Genomic DNA, 18,833 nt, shown 5'->3' on the forward strand with positions numbered 1-18,833 from the left:
CCGACAAACAAAAACAGAACATCAAATTAAGTTCCTACATAGTCCGTTCATTCATCTTCCCCTCCCTTCGAATCCTGTTCTAGTATGTGACACCTTTCGTTTCCATACAAAACTTTTTTTTAACGTATGTAATTTTAATGTTATTCTTTATTAAGAGATTAAACAAAAAAAAAACAAATTAAATAAGCGAAAAGGGAGTAGGGATGGCGCGCGTCATATTCCTTTGTGACACATAAACGTAAGACAGAGAGAGGAACGAGTCTCGAGACGCTACGTCTTAAGCCAAACAGCCTTTTGTTTTTGTCCCTTCCTCTCTCTCTCTCGTAAACTCCTTCGTCTTCGTCGTCTTTAGTGATTCTTCTTTCCACTTTTAACTACCTTCTTCTCCATGATCCTCTCCCCCACCCGCACATCATGACTCCGACTCCTCCTCCCCCGCAGCAAACACCTAACTCAACTCCTCGAGTCCTCATCGTCGGAAACTACTGCCACGACGTTCTCATCCAAAACGGCACCGTCGTGGCCGAAACCCTCGGCGGCGCCGCCTCCTTCATCTCCAACGTCCTCGACTCCTCCTCCGTCTCCTGCGATCTGATCTCCAAAGTCGGCCGCGACTTCAAATACCACCACGACGTCGCCCACCCCCCGATCGTGGCTCCGGCCAAGGAGACCACCGTCTTCGAAGCCTATTTCGATCTCGGAATCGGACACTCCGATCGGGTCCTGAAACGGGTCGCTGCATGCGACCCGATCCTCCCTTCCGACATCCCCGACTCGAGGTACGACATCGGGATGGCCGTCGGCGTCGGCGGGGAGATTCTCCCGGAGACGCTCGAGAAGATGGTGGAGATCTGCGACGTGGTGGCCGTGGACATACAAGCCCTGATCAGAGTGTTCGATCCCGTCGACGGAGGAGCCGTGAAGCTCGTGGATTTGAGAGAGAGCGGGTTTCAACACCTCATGGATAGGATCGGGTTCTTGAAAGCTTCCTCGGACGAAGCTTTGTTCATGGACGTCGAAGAGATGAGGCGTCTGTGCTGTGTGGTGGTGACTAGCGGCGAAAAAGGGTGTCGGATTTACGACAAGGATGATGAGACGGTGGTTCCTCCGTTTTTGGCGAAGCAGGTGGATCCGACCGGGGCTGGGGATAGTTTTCTCGGGGGGTTGGTGGTTGGTCTTGTTGAGGGTTTGGATGTTCCTGATGCTGCTTTGTTGGGGAACCTCTTTGGTTCCGTCACTGTTGAACACATTGGTCAGCCTAAGTTCGATTTGACTATGCTTCAGGTACATATGGTTTTATATATCTTTCCGGTTTAGTTTATTGAGTTGCATGCTTTGCGTCTTACTTTTCAATATAATCAACCAAGAGGCGGTGAATTATAAGCTTGTTCTTATATATGATGTCATAGGTTTTTAATCTAATAATGTTGTCACATTTTTATTTCTAAGATTATGTAGATAGTGTCTTTTTATTGTTTTAGTTCATAGTTGATCTAGCAGCAGTTGCATTCAAACATAGAGCAGATACATAAATAAAATGTTGGTTAAGCATTACTCGAACAATCTGAAAATATTTGAGTTTGTTTCTGCACACGAGGATCCATCATCCCTTTCATCATCGGTTATGTGTTGTCTTTCTCTTGTGATGCAGAGAGTGAAAGATGAGGTACAGAGAAGGAAGAAGCAATGTAATCTGTCAAGCAGCCATAACAATGATCATGACGAGTTTCATGCGCGTCTAAGTCCAGCCCGGTTTCAGGACTCTCCACTTCAACCAAAGTTATTGGTCAATGGTCACTTATGTGATGACCGGTCATGATTGGTAGCCTGCAAATACGAATCTTTTAATCACGTTTAATCAATCACTAACAGCGCCTATTCTGAGTTGTGTAAACTTTCCATGTTTATGAATTTTGGAAATTTATTTAGTGTATAAAACGCGATACCCAGCGTCTCCAAACGCTCCTTTTGGCCGCCAATGTAGAGTTTTTGTTAGCAAGTTTCCATTTTAAATTTGGGATAAAATGTCAAAGTGAAAAAAAAAAGATAATAGTTTATCTTTTTACTCTTAAGTAAATCAAGTTAAAACGAGTCAAATAAATTAAATTGACTTTTTAATTACTATTAGTGGATTGGTCAAAATTTTATAATTAAAGAGATTATGCTAAAGGGAAAATCAACGAGGGAAAGTTTACCTTTCGTCTTTTATTTTGCACGTTGTCAATTTTAGTTGCTTTACGGCTAAACCGGTATATGTGCAATCAGTTGGCGGCGGTGTTGCTTCTTCATCTAGTGGGGATGGGTCCTCCCAGCCTATTACTATAGGTATGGATTGTTGATTTTAGTATCTGCGTTTGGCTGCAAATAGCAGGATGATTTTGCCATGAGTTTGCAGGCTTCGAGCTTTTGATGTTTGGTGGTTTTCCTGATGAAACATTTGGCAATTTTTTGGCAAAAAATCTGAGCTCTGACTGCTTGAATTAATCCCTTTTCACTCATGAATTGCTTTACCAATCAATCCATGCATGTGTTGCAGTGAAGGATGATGGATATCATGGAATCCCACAATCAGAAAGCAAGTTTTAAATGCTTCTATATCCCTAGCACTGGTGGACTACCTAATGCAATTATCACTTGGTTGAAGGCTGCAGAAGCATATTCGAAAGGAGGGAGAGGGCTTACCTTTGTGGCAAGGTGAGGTACATGGTCTGTGTTTCATGCTATTTGGGAAACTTCTTTTGGAAGTGAGTTATAAACTTGTGGTCTTGTTCTTTAAAGGGGAGAGCGGTATCTAATTCAACGGGCAGATGAGAGATTCAGAGGGCAAGCCAAGATATATTCCTCGCGAGATTAGCTGTCCGAAGGCGTTATAGAAGTTGTACTGATACGCTTTCACCTTGATTTTTTAGTTGTGGCCTAAGCCATTGTTGCATCTTATATGAATGCAGATAAGAAGGGAATAGAGAAAAGAGATAAACATTGATCTCCATGGTCAGCACATCAAACGCGCAATGAAGTTATTGAAGATGCATATCTTACTAGGATCATAACTCCCTTGTAAGTGTATTCACCAAACTCGATTACAAGTCTTTCTTTAAGAGGTTATTTACCGCTTCGCCTTGTCTATCTCATTGATCCAGCAATTCAGACACTACATGTGATTACAGGATGTGGTTCTCATGGGTTTTGGAAGCCTAAAGTGAAACAATCGGTAAGTTTTGTCAACACCTTCTTCACATTTAGACCGAACCGGATTCAATCTCTAGAACCAATACACGCCAAATGATATCAATCCCGATCACTTGTGAGCACAAAACCAAAAATTATATGATGATCAGGTGACAAAAGCTGCTTAAGGGATGTAATAGAGAGCTCAGTTTCTTAGACACACAGAATGGCTCTGAGTAAGTTATAACTGAAACTAATCTCTGGTTTTACCCATAGATCTTTAAATCATGTATTTCTGGCTGTATCTTATTGCCAGCTCTATGCTTTATGTAATTGTTGAGCAAAACTTGGCCTAGTTATCTTTCTCTACTACCACGTTATCTAAGAGGTTATCAAACGCTTTGGCTAACGCAGAGAGTATGTAATAGGTTCGAACACAAGTCCTGCGTTCTGACAGAAATAAATCTCTAATTTTTAATTCAGATTTGAGTTATAAGCAGCAGACAACTGAAATAAAAGCAGAATGGTAGTATCTTTAATCAAGTGGCTAAGATAGTCGTTTAAACACAAAAGTCTTCACGCACTAGATTTAACTCGCATCAATGGCTAATGAGATGGAGAAAAACTACATGAAAGTTGAGTTACAGAGGAAGCTCACCACTGTCGACAATCACAACTTTACTCTTAGGAGTTCCACTCTGATTACCCTCAGCTTCGACTTTGTACACCACGTCCATTCCCGACACGACCTTCCCGAACACTACGTGTCTCCCGTCCAACCTGTATCAAGTCCCATACTTTGCAATCAAAAGAAGGAAAAAAAACAACTAATGATTAACGTGTTTGAAATACCAATGGTGTTGTGCTCACCAGCTTGTTGTTACTGTTGTGATGAAAAACTGAGATCCGTTGGTGTCTTGGCCAGCGTTTGCCATAGATAGAAGCCCTGTGAAAAAACAAACAAACAATTGGATAAAGTTAAAACCACGCTTAGGCAAAGAGCCGTTAACGTTGTAGACACAGAATACTGAGGAAATCCTCACCTGGACCAGTATGCTTGAGTTTGAAGTTCTCATCAGGAAACGTCTCACCATAGATAGACTCTCCTCCCATACCATTTCCATGGGTGAAATCGCCTCCCTGGAGCATAAAGCTTGGTATGATCCTATGGAACGAGCTCCCCTTGTAATGTAGAGCCTTCCCTTTCTTACCTATTCCCTTTTCCCCTGTGAAATAAAAGAGACTACAGTTAATAATAACGTAATTAGTATATTAGATTGACATGAGCTGAGACTTGGAAATATCTTGTTATCATACCTGTGCACAAAGCTCGAAAATTCTCTGCAAGAAACCAAAAATTTCAGGAAATAAGTCCCTTACTCTAAGCTTGCAAACAAGAATCAATGGTAGAAGAAACATAGCTATAGGGTAAAGGGTACCTGCAGTTTTAGGGACTGTCTTTCCATATAAACCCATGACAATACGGCCTTTGACAAAAAGAAAAGAAAAAAGCATTAGTCTTTTAACAAAGGGGCACAAGTACTTATGGTAATGGATTATAAGAATAAAAACGGAGGAGCTAAGGTCATTCATTACCAGCTTCTTTCCCATCAATCTCAACATCGAAAAAAACCTTGTGTGTGATCTCCTTTAAGTTCTCCTTTGACTTCTTGGCCTGCAACATCAATTACAAACACCCTTTATACCCAATTTACATCTCATTCCAATACCTTAGGAGCACTTAAGTAAACTAGCTCTCTGCAAAGATACAAATCGAATGATGCTGAATCTGATCCTATTTATGATTCTCTTACGTCGCCGGTTAAACCAACTATTTGAAAATCGTATAACTGAACTCTTTGCGAATCAAATCTCACACACAAAAATATAAATCACGATTTAAGTATACCTGAATCGCGCTTAGGGTTCCGAGAAGAAGAAGACTACACAGAAGCAGCGTCACTGAGCTCGCCATCTCGCACTGTTCAGCAAACGGTTTGTTTCTCTCCTGGATCTCCTCTCTCTCTCTGTGTATCCACCTGCGCATAACTAAAAAAAAACTAAAACACGTCGATATCCAATCATATCACGCCACCTGGTACTTTGATAGCAAAATTGGACCTCAGGTGACAAAATTGGGCTTTTAAATTATTGGTTACGGCCCATTAAACTGTTACTTACTACCTGACTTGTCGCTATAAAATTGTACTTGACAGTAGACACATCCGATTTCATAATGGCTGTACGAATTTTTTAGTTGGCAATCCGGAATGGAAAGACATGGCCCGGACGGATGATAAATCTTTTCAAACACACAAAGTCTTTTTCTTATCTAAGTCAAAACAAAACCCATAATGCAAGCCACATTATTACTCCTGTCCAGCTACGATTATTCTGGTTTTATATTTAACATTCGAATCAGTATCATTTTACTTACCACGTTTCCATTCACATTCAATATTTGATCTATACCTGTTTAAACGTTAACTTTCTCTGGCGCAATCTTCTTATACATTTTTTATTTGTAACGAGATCATAGAGTCTAGAACTTTTCGCTGTACAATATGATTTTTATAATTAGAGGTGTTTCGATCGAAGCCAGCCAATTCTTTAAACTAAAAAATACTGACGATTAGTCTAAACCTATGTTTTCTAATGAAGTTTAAAACTTTGTCTCATTTTCATATACGCAAGTTTCAACAACTTGTTCCTATCAAAAAATTGAATCTAGGACAAACAGATTTAGACTTTATCCCAAATCAATCAATCCTTTAAGTTTACACTTGGTTAAGATTAATACCTTCTACCTTTTGTTGGTGCTCAAAAGTGGATATGGAAAACAAAACAGGGAAAAAAAACACTTAAGATCTGTCTCTCCCCCACTATTACTAATATAGCCAATGCTTTTATTTTTGGTTACTACCTTGCTGTTTCAACATATCTGCAAATTCTAATCTGTTCTTTTTCTTTTTCTTTTTCTAATACGCGTTCACACTTCAGAGAAAATCTAAAACAAAACAAATAATATTTTCTTTGTTTTTCCTTCTTTATTCGTTGTGTTTATGGGGGGAAATAAACATGGGAAATTATAATTAAATTATTACAAAACAAAACGAGTTTTCAGTAAACAAGTGGGTTCAGATGTGAGCGTGTCGAGGTTTGACGAGGAAATGATCTGCGTATTTAAATAGAAGCAGAAAAAAGAAAGAAAGGTATCATCGTTCATTCATTCATTCACTTTTCTACCTTCTTGGATCTAAACAAGACGATACACACATACATACATAACACAAGACAAGAGAAAAAGGAGATGGGTAGTTACAGAATGTGTCTCGTCTTCAAAAGGAGGTTCAGGGTGACGGAGCCTGGTCCGGTTGATGACGTCAGAGACGTCTTCCACAGATACGCGGAGGGTGAAGCTCACATGTCTCCCGAGCAGCTACAGAAACTCATGGCGGATGAAAGAAGAGAAGATTTGGGATCGAGGAGGAGTCTCGAAGATGCGGAGAGGCTCGTTGACGAGGTGCTTCGCCGGAAACACCACATTGCAAAGTTCACCAGACGAAACCTCACCCTCGAAGATTTCAACTATCTTCTCTTCTCCACTGAACTCAATCCTCCCATCGGCGACAAGGTTACATTCTTTCTCTCTCTCTCTCTCGAGTCAACTCTGTTTTTTCTCTTCCCGGAATCTGTTGGATTGAAAGTTTCTAAATTTAGAAACTTTCTATTTCAAGAGTTGTTTACTGGGGAGATCTCTTTTTTAGCTTTCTGGTTTAACCAATTGTTGGATCATTTTTTTTGTCAGGTCCATCAGAAGATGGATGCACCTCTGTCGCATTACTTTATATTCACAGGCCACAACTCATACTTAACCGGAAACCAGCTCAGTAGCAAATGCAGTGGCCTTCCAATTGCAGACGCATTGAGAAAAGGCGTGAGGGTGGTTGAGTTGGATCTCTGGCCACGTGGTAAAGATGATGTCTGCGTTAAGCATGGAGGGTATATATATTTATTATATTCAAATCTGATTCTTGCTCTTACTCAATCTGGATATTGTACTGTTGTTACTGTTAGTATTCTCACCACTTTGGGATCAAAATGGCAGGACCTTGACCAAGCATGTGAAACTAGGGAAATGTTTGGAATCCATTAAAGCGAATGCCTTTACTACTTCAAAGTACCCTGTTATCATCACTCTTGAAGACCATCTCACTCCTAAACTTCAATCTAAAGTTGCCAAGGTTCTTCATTCTTCTCATTCTATATAAACAGTCTTTAGTCCTATCATGGTTTCATCAGTGTGTAGGGTGGTGGATATGTTGTGATACCAAAACTTATTTTTTGCAGATGATAACTCAGACATTTGGAGAGATGTTGTATTACCATGATTCTGAAAGTTGCAAAGAGTTTCCTTCACCAGAAGAGTTGAAGGGAAAGATACTAATATCAACAAAACCTCCAAAGGAGTACTTAGAAGCTAATGATGCCAAGGATGGAGAGAAAGGGAAGGACTCAGATGAGGATGTTTGGGGCAAGGAGCCAGAAGAACTTATTTCTACTCAATCTGAACTCGACAAGGTTTCTATACTTTCTCTTAAAAAGTTTAGCAGATATTCAACTTTGCATGCTCCATTTCACACCACTTTTTCTAATTGATGTCAGGTTTCAAGTAATATAAACTGTATCAATCAAGATGATGAAGAGAGGGGTTCTCGTGATTTTGATACGTCTTGCTCGTTACAAGCACCCGAATACAAACGCCTTATTGCCATCCATGCTGGGAAGCCAAAGGGCGGTTTAAAGATGGCTTTAAAGGTTGATCCAGACAAAATAAGAAGACTTAGCCTAAGCGAGCAACAACTTGAGAAAGCTGTAGCATCACATGGTGCAGATGTTATAAGGTATTAGTCACATGCTAAACAAGCGTTATATATTGCTACAAGTATTTCAAGCTAATGTAATAGAAACTTCACAATATGAGCAGATTCACACAGAAGAACTTTCTGAGGATATATCCGAAAGGCACAAGGTTTAACTCTTCAAACTATAAACCTCAGATTGGTTGGATGAGTGGAGCTCAAATGATTGCATTCAACATGCAGGTTTGTCTCAAATATTCATTCTCTTGTATTCAGAGTCAGGCAATGTTACCAGTAGAACTACATGATATTTCTAGCTATTATTGGCCTCATAGATATATATGAGTTCCATTCGAATCCCGGCTACTGGGGAATTTACATGTGGCAACTCCAATGCCCAAGACCGGTGATCCACATGGTGACCAGCACAAGCTAGGTTCTTGATCGCTTCGAGTCGGGATCACTTCGGTGGAACCAGGACACTCGGTTATCAAAAAAAAAAAAAATATATATATATATATATATATATGCTTCATTTGTTTCTATTCAGACCCGGCCCTGCTTGTATTCATTTTGTTTCTTTTTACTGTTATGAAGCTAAAATGAAAACATAAATGCAGGGGTATGGAAGAGCATTGTGGCTGATGCAAGGAATGTTTAGAGCTAATGGAGGTTGTGGTTATGTCAAGAAACCAGATTTTCTAATGAATGTATGTCCTAATGGACAAGTTTTTGATCCAAATGGGAACTCCTCTCCAAAGAAAACTTTAAAGGTTGGTTACTTATACCGTTGATTCTATCACATATGCCTCCAAACAATCTTGCCTTAACATCTAACAATGGCAGGTGAAAGTCCTTATGGGAGATGGATGGCACCTTGACTTCAAAAAGACTCACTTTGATCGCTTTTCTCCTCCAGATTTCTACGTTAGAGTATGTCAACTCCAGTCTTGAATCTTTCCTTTTTTTTTTGTTTTCCCTCAATCTTGGACTGGATTTTGAAATTTTGATCAATACAGGTTGGTATTGCTGGAGCACCTGCTGATAAGGCGATGGAGAAAACAGAAGTGAAGTATAACACATGGACACCCATTTGGAACGAGGAGTTCACGTTCCAGTTAACAGTTCCTGAACTTGCTCTGCTCCGTGTTGAAGTGCATGAGTACGACAACAATGAAAAAGACGATTTTGGAGGTCAAACTTGTCTGCCAGTGTCTGAGTTAAGGAAAGGCATACGCGCTGTTCCACTCTACAACCGAAAGGGAGTGAAGTACAGCTCCACGCGGCTTCTTATGCGCTTTGAGTTTGTCTGAAGACCGACAGTTTTGGTTCATGTATCCATCTAGAGTTGTATCTTATGTTATGTTTTATTGAGTGTCTAGAGGAGTAAAAAAAAATCGAATGTTTACCTGTATAATATATAGATCTTTTTCATTTCTTGTGAAGTTATAATCACAGCATCTCTCATCTAAGCATCTTAGCATGAAAACATAATCTCTCTTTATTCTCTTTTCTGGATTATTTGGTATCGGATAGCTTAAAATAGTTGTTTCTACACATGTGGACTTGTATAGATCATGAAGCTTCATATCTTTGTCTACATTATTTATAACTGTTTTAAGCCTTTGTCTGCACTAAACACGTGAAAATTTAAAGTAGAGTATATATTGTGGAATCATTTGTTGTTATAAATGAATCTTTTTGTACTAATTAATCAAATATTCTTTTGTAGTGTAACTTTACATTTCAATTAACTACCTCCAAGGCATTTATTCTTAATCCGCAGATAGAGACCACACCATTTACATATGCTTTATTAGTGAAGAAAGACAGATTCTTTCATTCTGTTTTATCTTTGGACAGTAACTTATTGGAGATTCTTCAAAGACTTCACAGGCATTTTAAACAATGACTTGAGAGGTTTTAGGTACCGTGAAATGTGGAAGGAAAGAAAGAAGTTAAAACAAAAGTAAGAGAAACCCAATCGTTGAGTCCATGAAGCTTCCATGCACACACAACATCATATGCTCCTGGGAATTAGATACCATACTATTTGTTTAAGATGGTTCTTTTTGAAAGTGAGGTTTTTCAACATGAGTCTCTTGGCTGGGAATATATGGAAAAGGAAGAGCACTGAGCATAAAGAAGCATAACCATTATAATAATAATAAAGCATGGAAGAAAAAAGAAAGACTTATAGTAGTTGATTTGGTTGAGTATGAAGATCATGCCATAAATGCAGGAGTTGTTAGTTAACCAACTATAAATAGTTGCTGCTGAGAGGAAAACTTGTGCATCTTATTGTTTTTTTTTTCCTGGACTTGAGGATACAAAAAGACCTGAGATGATGAAGAGAGAGCTTGGGAGGTACAAAATGGGTTTGTGTTTCAGTGACAAGTGTAGAATGAACAGAGGAGCTCCACCTCCAGATGTGGTGACTACGTTTGTAAAGTATACAGAGGGAGGGAACCACATGTGGGCAGAGCAGCTGTGTCGGTTCTTGGTTGAGGTGCAGGGAGAGACCGAGTTGTTGGTTTCAGATGCAGAGAAGATCATAGAAAGAATCACAAGTGAAAGACATCATATCACTAAGTTCCTGAGGCACTCGTTGAACCTAGATGATTTCTTCAGTTTCTTGTTCTCAGATGATCTGAATCATCCAGTTGTTAGTGAGGTAGTCTCTCTCTCTCTGTCTCTATCCTCTAATGTCTTTGTTTTTGCTACACGGAAAGTTTTTTTTTTAATCTTTGAGATTCTGATTGTTTCAGGTGCATCAAGACATGGCCTCTCCCTTGTCTCATTACTTCATTTACACGAGCCATAACTCGTATCTGACTGGGAATCAGATCAACAGCGAATGCAGCGATGTACCTCTCATTAAGGCGTTGAAGAGAGGTGTTCGTGCTCTGGAGCTTGACCTGTGGCCAAACTCTACTAAGGACGGCATACTTGTACGACATGGCTGGTATGTTGTTGTGTTTATGATATGTATATTCTAAGGTTGAAAGTTTGTCGGAAAAGATAAAAAGAAAGAGAGTGATGATATATATAAATAGGGCATGGACACCTCCAGTGGAACTGATCAAATGCTTGAGATCTATTAAAGACTATGCTTTTTCTGCATCTGCATACCCTGTGATCATAACTTTGGAAGATCATTTGACCTCAGATCTTCAAGCCAAAGCAGCTGAGGTACTTTCTTGATCTCCCTGAAGAATCATGTCATGCTGTTTTAATTTAGTTAAAGAAAGTTCTTGAAAATATTTGAACTTCTTTTTTTCTCTCTATTGGTTGATGATGCAGATGATGAAAGAGATATTCATGGATATGGTGTATTTCTCCGAGTCTGGCGATTTAAAAGAGTTCCCTTCACCAGAAGATCTCAAGTACAAAGTTGTGATATCTACAAAGATTCCCAAAGAGAAGTTGAAAAAGGAAAAGGGTTCAGAGTCAGACGTATCAGGAAAGGCATCATCATCAGAAGATGTTTCAGCAGACGATGAGAAGGTACTTTTTGTAGTCAATATTTCTGAGTTTTTTTAAGTTTCTCAGTGTTATCTTAGTTTCTCTGTTTGCTTGCATGCAATGGCATGTGTAGGCTGAAGAGACTAGTGAGGCCAAAAACGAAAAAGAAGAAACAAGTGAAGCCAAAAATGAAGAGGATGGATCTGATAAAGAATCCAAAAACTTAGATCTCCTCACATACAGTCGTCTGATATTGATTCCTTCTGGAAATGCTAGAAATGGATTGAAGGAAGCACTTACGTTCGATAATGGTGGCATTAGACGTCTGAGTTTGAGAGAGCAAAAGTTCAAGAAAGCCACTGAAATGTATGGAACCCAAGTCATGGAGTAAGTATTCGCAACCCTTTTGAGCCATTGCTTTTGTTTTGTTTTATTATTGATCTACACGCTCACTTACTTAGAATCATAATCTTAGATTCACACAGAAGAATCTGTTGAGGATATATCCAAAGGCCACTCGAGTAACCTCCTCTAACTACAAGCCATTAAGCGGTTGGATGTACGGAGCTCAAATGGTCGCCTTCAACATGCAGGGCTATGGAAGAGCTCTATGGATGATGCATGGTATGTTCAGGGGGAATGGTGGATGCGGATACGTGAAGAAACCAGACTTTATGATGAACAAAGGTCCGGACAGAGAATTGTTTGACCCTAAAGCGAAGTTACCCGTAAAGACAACTCTTAGAGTGAAAGTATACATGGGAAAAGGATGGGACTCTGGTTTTCAGAGAGCTTGTTTCAACACTTGGTCTTCTCCAAACTTCTACACAAGGGTAAGCAACTCATATTACAACAAGAACCACTTAGATTCTTATATACATTGTTGATTCTCTACTCTCTGATGACCAGGTGGGGATAACAGGAGTAAGAGGTGATAGAGTAATGAAGAAAACAAAGAAAGAAGAAAACACTTGGGAGCCATTTTGGGACGAGGAGTTTGTGTTTCAGCTCACGGTGCCGGAGCTGGCGCTGCTGAGAGTTGAAGTACACGACTACAACATGCCGGAGAAGGATGATTTCTCGGGGCAGACGTGTTTGCCTGTGGCGGAGCTGAGACAGGGTATACGTTCTGTTCCTTTGTATGATCGCAAAGGCGAGAGACTTGTTGCGGTTACACTTCTCATGCGGTTTCAGTTTGTTTAAAAAAGAAAATCAAGAGTTTCTTTCCTTCAAAAGTGTTTTGTAGCACAGAAGTTTTTTACAGCAGAAAACAAGATATTAACCGTACATATAAAGATATGACGAATCAAGTAACTGTGTGGTTGGATATATATTTTTTTCTGAAACAATAGTAAGCTTTTAGATATATGAATGTGCTTATTTATATATGTTTGCTCGTAATTGGCGATGCTGAGTTTTCCATTTTTTTATGTTTCTTAAAGATTTATGTATCAGTTTAGAAAAATAATAGGGTGCGTAAACTCTTCATCTTTCCAAAACGAAGTTCATATACATATTAAACTAAACTATTTTTCTTTGAAAAATAGGCTCCTTGTCCTTTTCACCCAACTTGAACATTGTTTCTCTGCGTTTCCATGTTAGTTTGATTACAAGTATTTTGTCAAAATGTTTGATTGTAAGTGTAGAAATGAAAATGTGAAAACAAGTATTCAGAGGTTTTTTTCTTTGTTCACATAACGTGTGTAACTTCACTAATCCAAGAGAATTTACTAAAAGTCAATAAATACTTGTTTTTTTTTTAACACAATGAATACTTGATGATATTCATTTTTCAAGAATTAAAAACCTGTTATGCTAACTAACTTTGCATCAATCAAATATTAAATCGTGAAAACGTCAAATTTGGTAGAATAAAAAAACTGTTCGTTTGACTAAGTATTCTTTGTCAACGGATGTACCTGAAATAATTTGACTTCTAGAAATTATGCTAATTACAATGGTCTTATTGGTGGGATTTAATTTAACTAATCGAATTAGAATATCTAAGTTCTCGCTCTCGTTCTTCTCTCTGCAATTACATTCTCACACTGCAAACTCACAAAAACCGTTTTGATCGCGCCGATTTAACTTATATGGACCGCAAATTCAGCGATTTAAGGTTACCGACGATTCCTTCTCTGCTTTCAGCGACTGTAACAGCGACAGATCCGGCGAGTTTCCAACAACTTCCTTCCCGAGCCGACGACTCTTCCTTTGCGACGAGAACAAGGAGCTGATCGCTTCTTCCGGCGCGATTAAACCGCTCGTCAGGGCTATTAGATACAGAGAGATCGAGCTCAAACGAGAGAGACGAAGATGGAAAATATCTTTATTCATTATGATTCCGTTACAATGTAACTAACATTTCATCTATATATACAGAGCTCTTAACCGGTATAAACCACATTTAACCAGCATACAATGTATATGATGATCTAATAAGAGCATCTCCAACAAGCCTCTTCATTTTTTGTAGGGTCCACCTTCAAAAAAAGGTTGAAGGGGTGATTTTTCAATGGTGATCTTCAAATTTTTTTTCTTGAAAGTTTATATTTTACATTTTAGTCCTCAATTTCAGTAATAGTTTATTATAGTCATTAAAATTTTATAAATTAACAGTAAACACAGTAATATTTATTATTGACATAATTAGTAAAAATATTTAATTATAACATCAAATTACTTATAATAAAAGACAAAAAAACATAAAAACATAAAATTACATATAATAATAAACATAAACAATTCAAATTACAATATATATATATATATTAAAAGTACAAAACTAATCAATACGATTATTTCCGTAATGCTTCCAAATATGCTCAATCAAAGCATTTTTAAGTGCTAAATGAGCATCCTTATTTTTTATTCGAAGATTACGTGCTAAAAATTGTTGAAAACGCATATCTTCGTTTATGGCCATCTCAACATTTATTGGCGGAGCCGGTCTTGCATCTCGAATCGGTGCATTGATATCTCGTTCATCTTCAATTATCATGTTATGCATTATAATACATGAAGTCATTATATCATGCAATACCTCTTTCTTTATTCTCAATCAATTTAACCAGTGGCGTTGGTGGTTCAAATTCGTCACAACGTCCTATTGGATCGAAGAAAGCAAAACTTAAAAGAAAACTTTCTGAAGGTAATATTTCATCTATGGATAATGTGGTTTCAGCAAATGAACAAATCCTAGATTTCTTGAAATAAAGTGCATCATCTAGAGAAAAAAACTTATGAGATGGTTCAGTTACATATGCAAAATCAAGCAAAAAAAGTAGCTCTGGAAGAAATGGAGGCTGAAAATAAAATCCTATTGAAAAAATCTAAACTCCATTGATGATATTAACACTCGCGAGTTTATCCGAGCTGAACAAGCAAGAATCATACAAAAAAGAACTCAGCAACTACAAACCGAAGAGAATGCTCAAAATTCATATCGAGAATACTTTGGTGATTTTGGAGGTTCAAGACCAAATTTACCTTAATATTAGTAATATATATTCAATGTGTAATTTTTCAGCTTATGGATTTATCTGAATATTAGTATTGTAAGATATATTTTAATGTGTAATATTTCAGTTTATGTAACTTTTATTTGATGTAAAATATTATGATTGTAATATAATTTTGTATTTGTGTAAAATTTTCCAAAATATAATGTGTGAAATAATATGTTTATATTTTGTTTTTATTGAATATTAGTATATATTGGTATATAATATTTATTAATATATTATTATTATTTTAAAATAATTTTATAAGACCAAAATCATAATATTTAAGTTTCAATATAATTATAATAGTAGAATGCCAAATAAGAAACAATAAGTACACAATCATTAAACATATATAAATAGAAGGACTAAAGTGAAAAGTAAACATTGTTTTAAAGGCATGTACAGTGCCCCTTCATATTTGGAGGTGTACTGTTCACCCCTTTAAAATTTGAAGAGATAAAGGGCTGTTGGAGTACAAAAACCTTTAAAAAATGAAGGGATGAAGGGCTGTTGGAGATGCTCTAAAGGCGTTAAAATCGGGAATACCGACGGTTAAAGAGAACGCCGCATCCTCCGGTTATCGCAGATCGAAGACAACAAAACCGCGATCGGGAGATGCAGAGCGATTCCTCCGGTGGTGGCTCTATCGCAGAGAACTAAGAGTCGAGCTAAGCTAAAGGCTGAGGCGTTGATTGAGCTTCTCAGGCAACCAAGACAACAACACAGTTTGTGAATATCTCCTAGTCTATATTTGAGAAGTGATTGGCCACATGTCTTCTCTACAATCGTTTTCACAAAAAAAATTGTAACATCTAAACTATTAAAACTGAAGTACAAATTGTATTTACCCCTTAAAGTTGCACAAATATTACAAAGGAATGCCATTGGTGTTAAAACACTGTGTTTTGTATTTAAATTGAACCGACGTCGATGTTACTAAACCGACACGTTGAACTTAAACCATTCAATTGTTGTGATAATTACAAAACCATTTCAAGGCTTTAGTCATTCATTCTTTTCCAAAATTTAAACCGGAATAGATTATATTTTATTTTGACTCAGTCAGGTATACACACAATCATTTTTAAACCAATGGCCAGGTATACACAGAATCAAAACACAAAAGTTACGTGTTTATACATATAATCATTTCTAAACCATCACAAATAGAACACATGTGCGGGTATTATACACATGTTTATTTTTGAAAATAAACACATGTGCGGGTATTATATACATTACTTTTCTAATTATAATAAAATTTTGAAAATAAGTATTTACTTTCTTTCAATGTTTATTTTTGTTTAACTATACCAATAAGTCACATCGAATTCTTTTTTTAAATTACATTCAATTGGAGTAAGTATAGTGAAGTTATTTTGTCTCTTAGTTATATATTTGTTTCATGAATTTAACTGTTTCACTTTATATATTTTCTTTTAAAACTAATGATTTATGCGATGTAAAATAACCACTTATTCATTATAACTAAACATATTTTAAACCAAGTAATAGATACTATGAAATTATCGTTACTATTTATACTTTTTTGTTAACTCTGGTGAATCTCTCTAACAATGATCAAAGTCGAACCAATGTCTTCATCTCCCTTTCCATCTAGGATACTTTACCTAAAGCAAGAGACATAAACTTTAAAAGATCAAGATCTAGACCCCTAAAAAAAGATATCTGAGATTAACAAAAGAGAAAGAAATATCAAAATACATCGTACGGAATAAGAATGATTTTCAAAAGAAAGATTAAATTCGGCGGAAGTAGAACTTTATTTAGGTTCTCCAAAGTAAGAGAATGATAGGAATGATAATCAGCTCTGAACTTGGTTGACCATTTCACTTCAAAATCATCAACACGCTAAAGCGAAGAGTGGACGGATTATAGATCAAAACTGTTCATAATTAAAAAAATAAAATAAAAAGATGGTAACTGGCGGCAAAAGCTACTAGCTATTACTTTCAACTATTATTAACAAACCTATTTTAGATAGAAGTTGGTGAGAACTTGGAAGAGAGAAACTTTTATCTTATTACTATTTTATACATATACACGTTTATTACAATCTTATATGCATTATTGTATTTCAAACTAAGTTAACCATGATATTAAAATAATTGATCAGAATTTGAAGTAGATATTACTGACTAAATTATAAAATATAATTTTACAATAATTTTATCATACATAATTAAATTACTATATATTTATTATATTACTGAATAAAATTTAATTTTGTGTATTAGATATTTACATTTTTATTTTATATATACATATTTAAATTATGTAAATTGGAAATTATAGTAGTTTAGCATACATGTAAATTTACATGTAGATGATGAATACATTTTAGTGAATCTAATCTATTAAAAGGGGAGTACAAAATTAGATTAATCCTTAGTTTTCCATTAAAATTACATTGCCATGCCACTAAGATATTAAATGAAGCTATATTTAAGTATGATTGTTTTTTCCTAATTTAAATAATATATTTAAACATTTAATATCTTTTCCTAATTTAAATAATAGATTTCCTTAATAAAATCTTAACCAAAATAGATTTCCTAATACATTTTGTATTAACATATTAAATATTTTTAATATTTATTAGTAACAAATAATAAATAAAAAAATCAAACATCATAATCAATTTATATAATATATAAAAAAATAGAAAATAATTTATTTATATATTATTAGCATAATGCTTTCATAATATAAATTCAATTAGTTCTAAATATAAGATTTGTTTATATGATACACTGTGATATAATAGACGATTAAATCACAAAATATAATTATTTTAAATTAATAAATAAAATTGTTATGTTTTAAAATGTTATATTAACAATTATGTAATACATTTTAATTTACAAATCTATATATAGTATACAATTAGTACACAAAAAAACTAAAGTGAAAGAAAATATTTATACAGTCACAGATCAAGCTCTAAAAATAAACAAAAACAATGCAAGATTATTTTTCTTTAACAAGTTTATTTTAATAGAAATTATAGTTCCAAATATTTTTATATACTTTATGTATTAATTTTTTTTGTTTTTATGGGATGCTAAGATTTTTGAATTAAAAAAATTTATGACTCCCCTCTATATTATTTTAATTAGGAAATTTAAAATTTATATCATAATATTTTATTGAAATTTTAGTTTAAATTTTTATTATAACTGAAAAGATTATTTTTCAATCTAAATTTATATTTAAGTATTACAAATACATCATTTATTATTAAAAGAAAATAAAAACAAAAAAAAATACCCGCCCGGTCGGGCGGGTCAAAATCTAGTGGCTATTAAGATTAATGACATGTCATATGGTTAAATATGACATGGACAATTACATTTAATGCTGATATATATTTTTGGAAATCTTTTTAGAGTATGACAATAACTCATATATTATATTTAATATTGATTTATATTTTTGGTAAACTTTGTTGAATATGGTAATAACTCATAAATCATCACTAAAATAAATATATTCAAATATGACATTTTGAATTTCGAAATATTATATAATTTTACTTTTATAATTATAAATTTTTTATTATCTAAAATTTTCTAAATTTTCTGAATTTAAAAATAATAAATTGTAATATCATTAGTTTCTTTTAGATATCTACAAATTATATAAATATTATTTAGTTTTAATTTTTGATAACTATACAATTTTATATGATTTTTAGCAATTTTGTACAAGTTGATTTAATAGATTTAACCAAATGAAATAAATATTTTTTTTATCTAAGATTTTAACTTTATACATATACATATATATTCTTAAATATAATTTAAAATAA

The 18,833-nt window shown here is 35.4% G+C and overlaps 4 protein-coding genes across 4 annotated transcripts; 3 read left to right on the top strand and 1 right to left on the bottom strand.

Annotated features, from left to right (window-relative positions):
- The first annotated feature begins 123 nt into the window (after positions 1-123).
- LOC108824208 (inositol 3-kinase) lies at positions 124-1,979 on the top strand. Its single transcript, XM_018597581.2, has 2 exons — positions 124-1,284; positions 1,652-1,979. Exons 1-2 carry the CDS (start codon positions 415-417, stop codon positions 1,817-1,819), a joined length of 1,038 nt encoding a protein of 345 aa, XP_018453083.2. The 5' UTR covers positions 124-414; the 3' UTR covers positions 1,820-1,979.
- Positions 1,980-3,681: 1,702 nt separating this feature from the next.
- Positions 3,682-5,237, bottom strand: LOC108838357 (peptidyl-prolyl cis-trans isomerase CYP20-1). The gene is made up of 7 exons (XM_056995354.1): positions 5,078-5,237; positions 4,765-4,843; positions 4,608-4,655; positions 4,486-4,509; positions 4,212-4,394; positions 4,039-4,114; positions 3,682-3,948 (listed from the first exon to the last, which is right to left on the bottom strand). The coding sequence occupies exons 1-7, from the start codon at positions 5,213-5,215 to the stop codon at positions 3,810-3,812; spliced, it is 687 nt and encodes a 228-aa protein (XP_056851334.1). The 5' UTR covers positions 5,216-5,237; the 3' UTR covers positions 3,682-3,809.
- Positions 5,238-6,288: 1,051 nt separating this feature from the next.
- Positions 6,289-9,497, top strand: LOC108824416 (phosphoinositide phospholipase C 4). Its single transcript, XM_056995353.1, has 9 exons — positions 6,289-6,802; positions 6,977-7,170; positions 7,277-7,412; positions 7,519-7,749; positions 7,834-8,072; positions 8,156-8,273; positions 8,651-8,803; positions 8,877-8,963; positions 9,050-9,497. Exons 1-9 carry the CDS (start codon positions 6,479-6,481, stop codon positions 9,341-9,343), a joined length of 1,776 nt encoding a protein of 591 aa, XP_056851333.1. The 5' UTR covers positions 6,289-6,478; the 3' UTR covers positions 9,344-9,497.
- A 551-nt stretch (positions 9,498-10,048) lies between these two features.
- LOC108824152 (phosphoinositide phospholipase C 5) lies at positions 10,049-12,881 on the top strand. The gene is made up of 7 exons (XM_018597522.2): positions 10,049-10,704; positions 10,799-10,995; positions 11,087-11,222; positions 11,334-11,537; positions 11,629-11,882; positions 11,971-12,328; positions 12,405-12,881. Exons 1-7 carry the CDS (start codon positions 10,375-10,377, stop codon positions 12,696-12,698), a joined length of 1,773 nt encoding a protein of 590 aa, XP_018453024.2. The 5' UTR covers positions 10,049-10,374; the 3' UTR covers positions 12,699-12,881.
- Positions 12,882-18,833: the final 5,952 nt, after the last annotated feature.

The sequence above is a fragment of the Raphanus sativus genome, chromosome 9, assembly GCF_000801105.2.
Source record: "Raphanus sativus cultivar WK10039 chromosome 9, ASM80110v3, whole genome shotgun sequence".
Classification (NCBI taxonomy): Eukaryota; Viridiplantae; Streptophyta; class Magnoliopsida; order Brassicales; family Brassicaceae; genus Raphanus; species Raphanus sativus.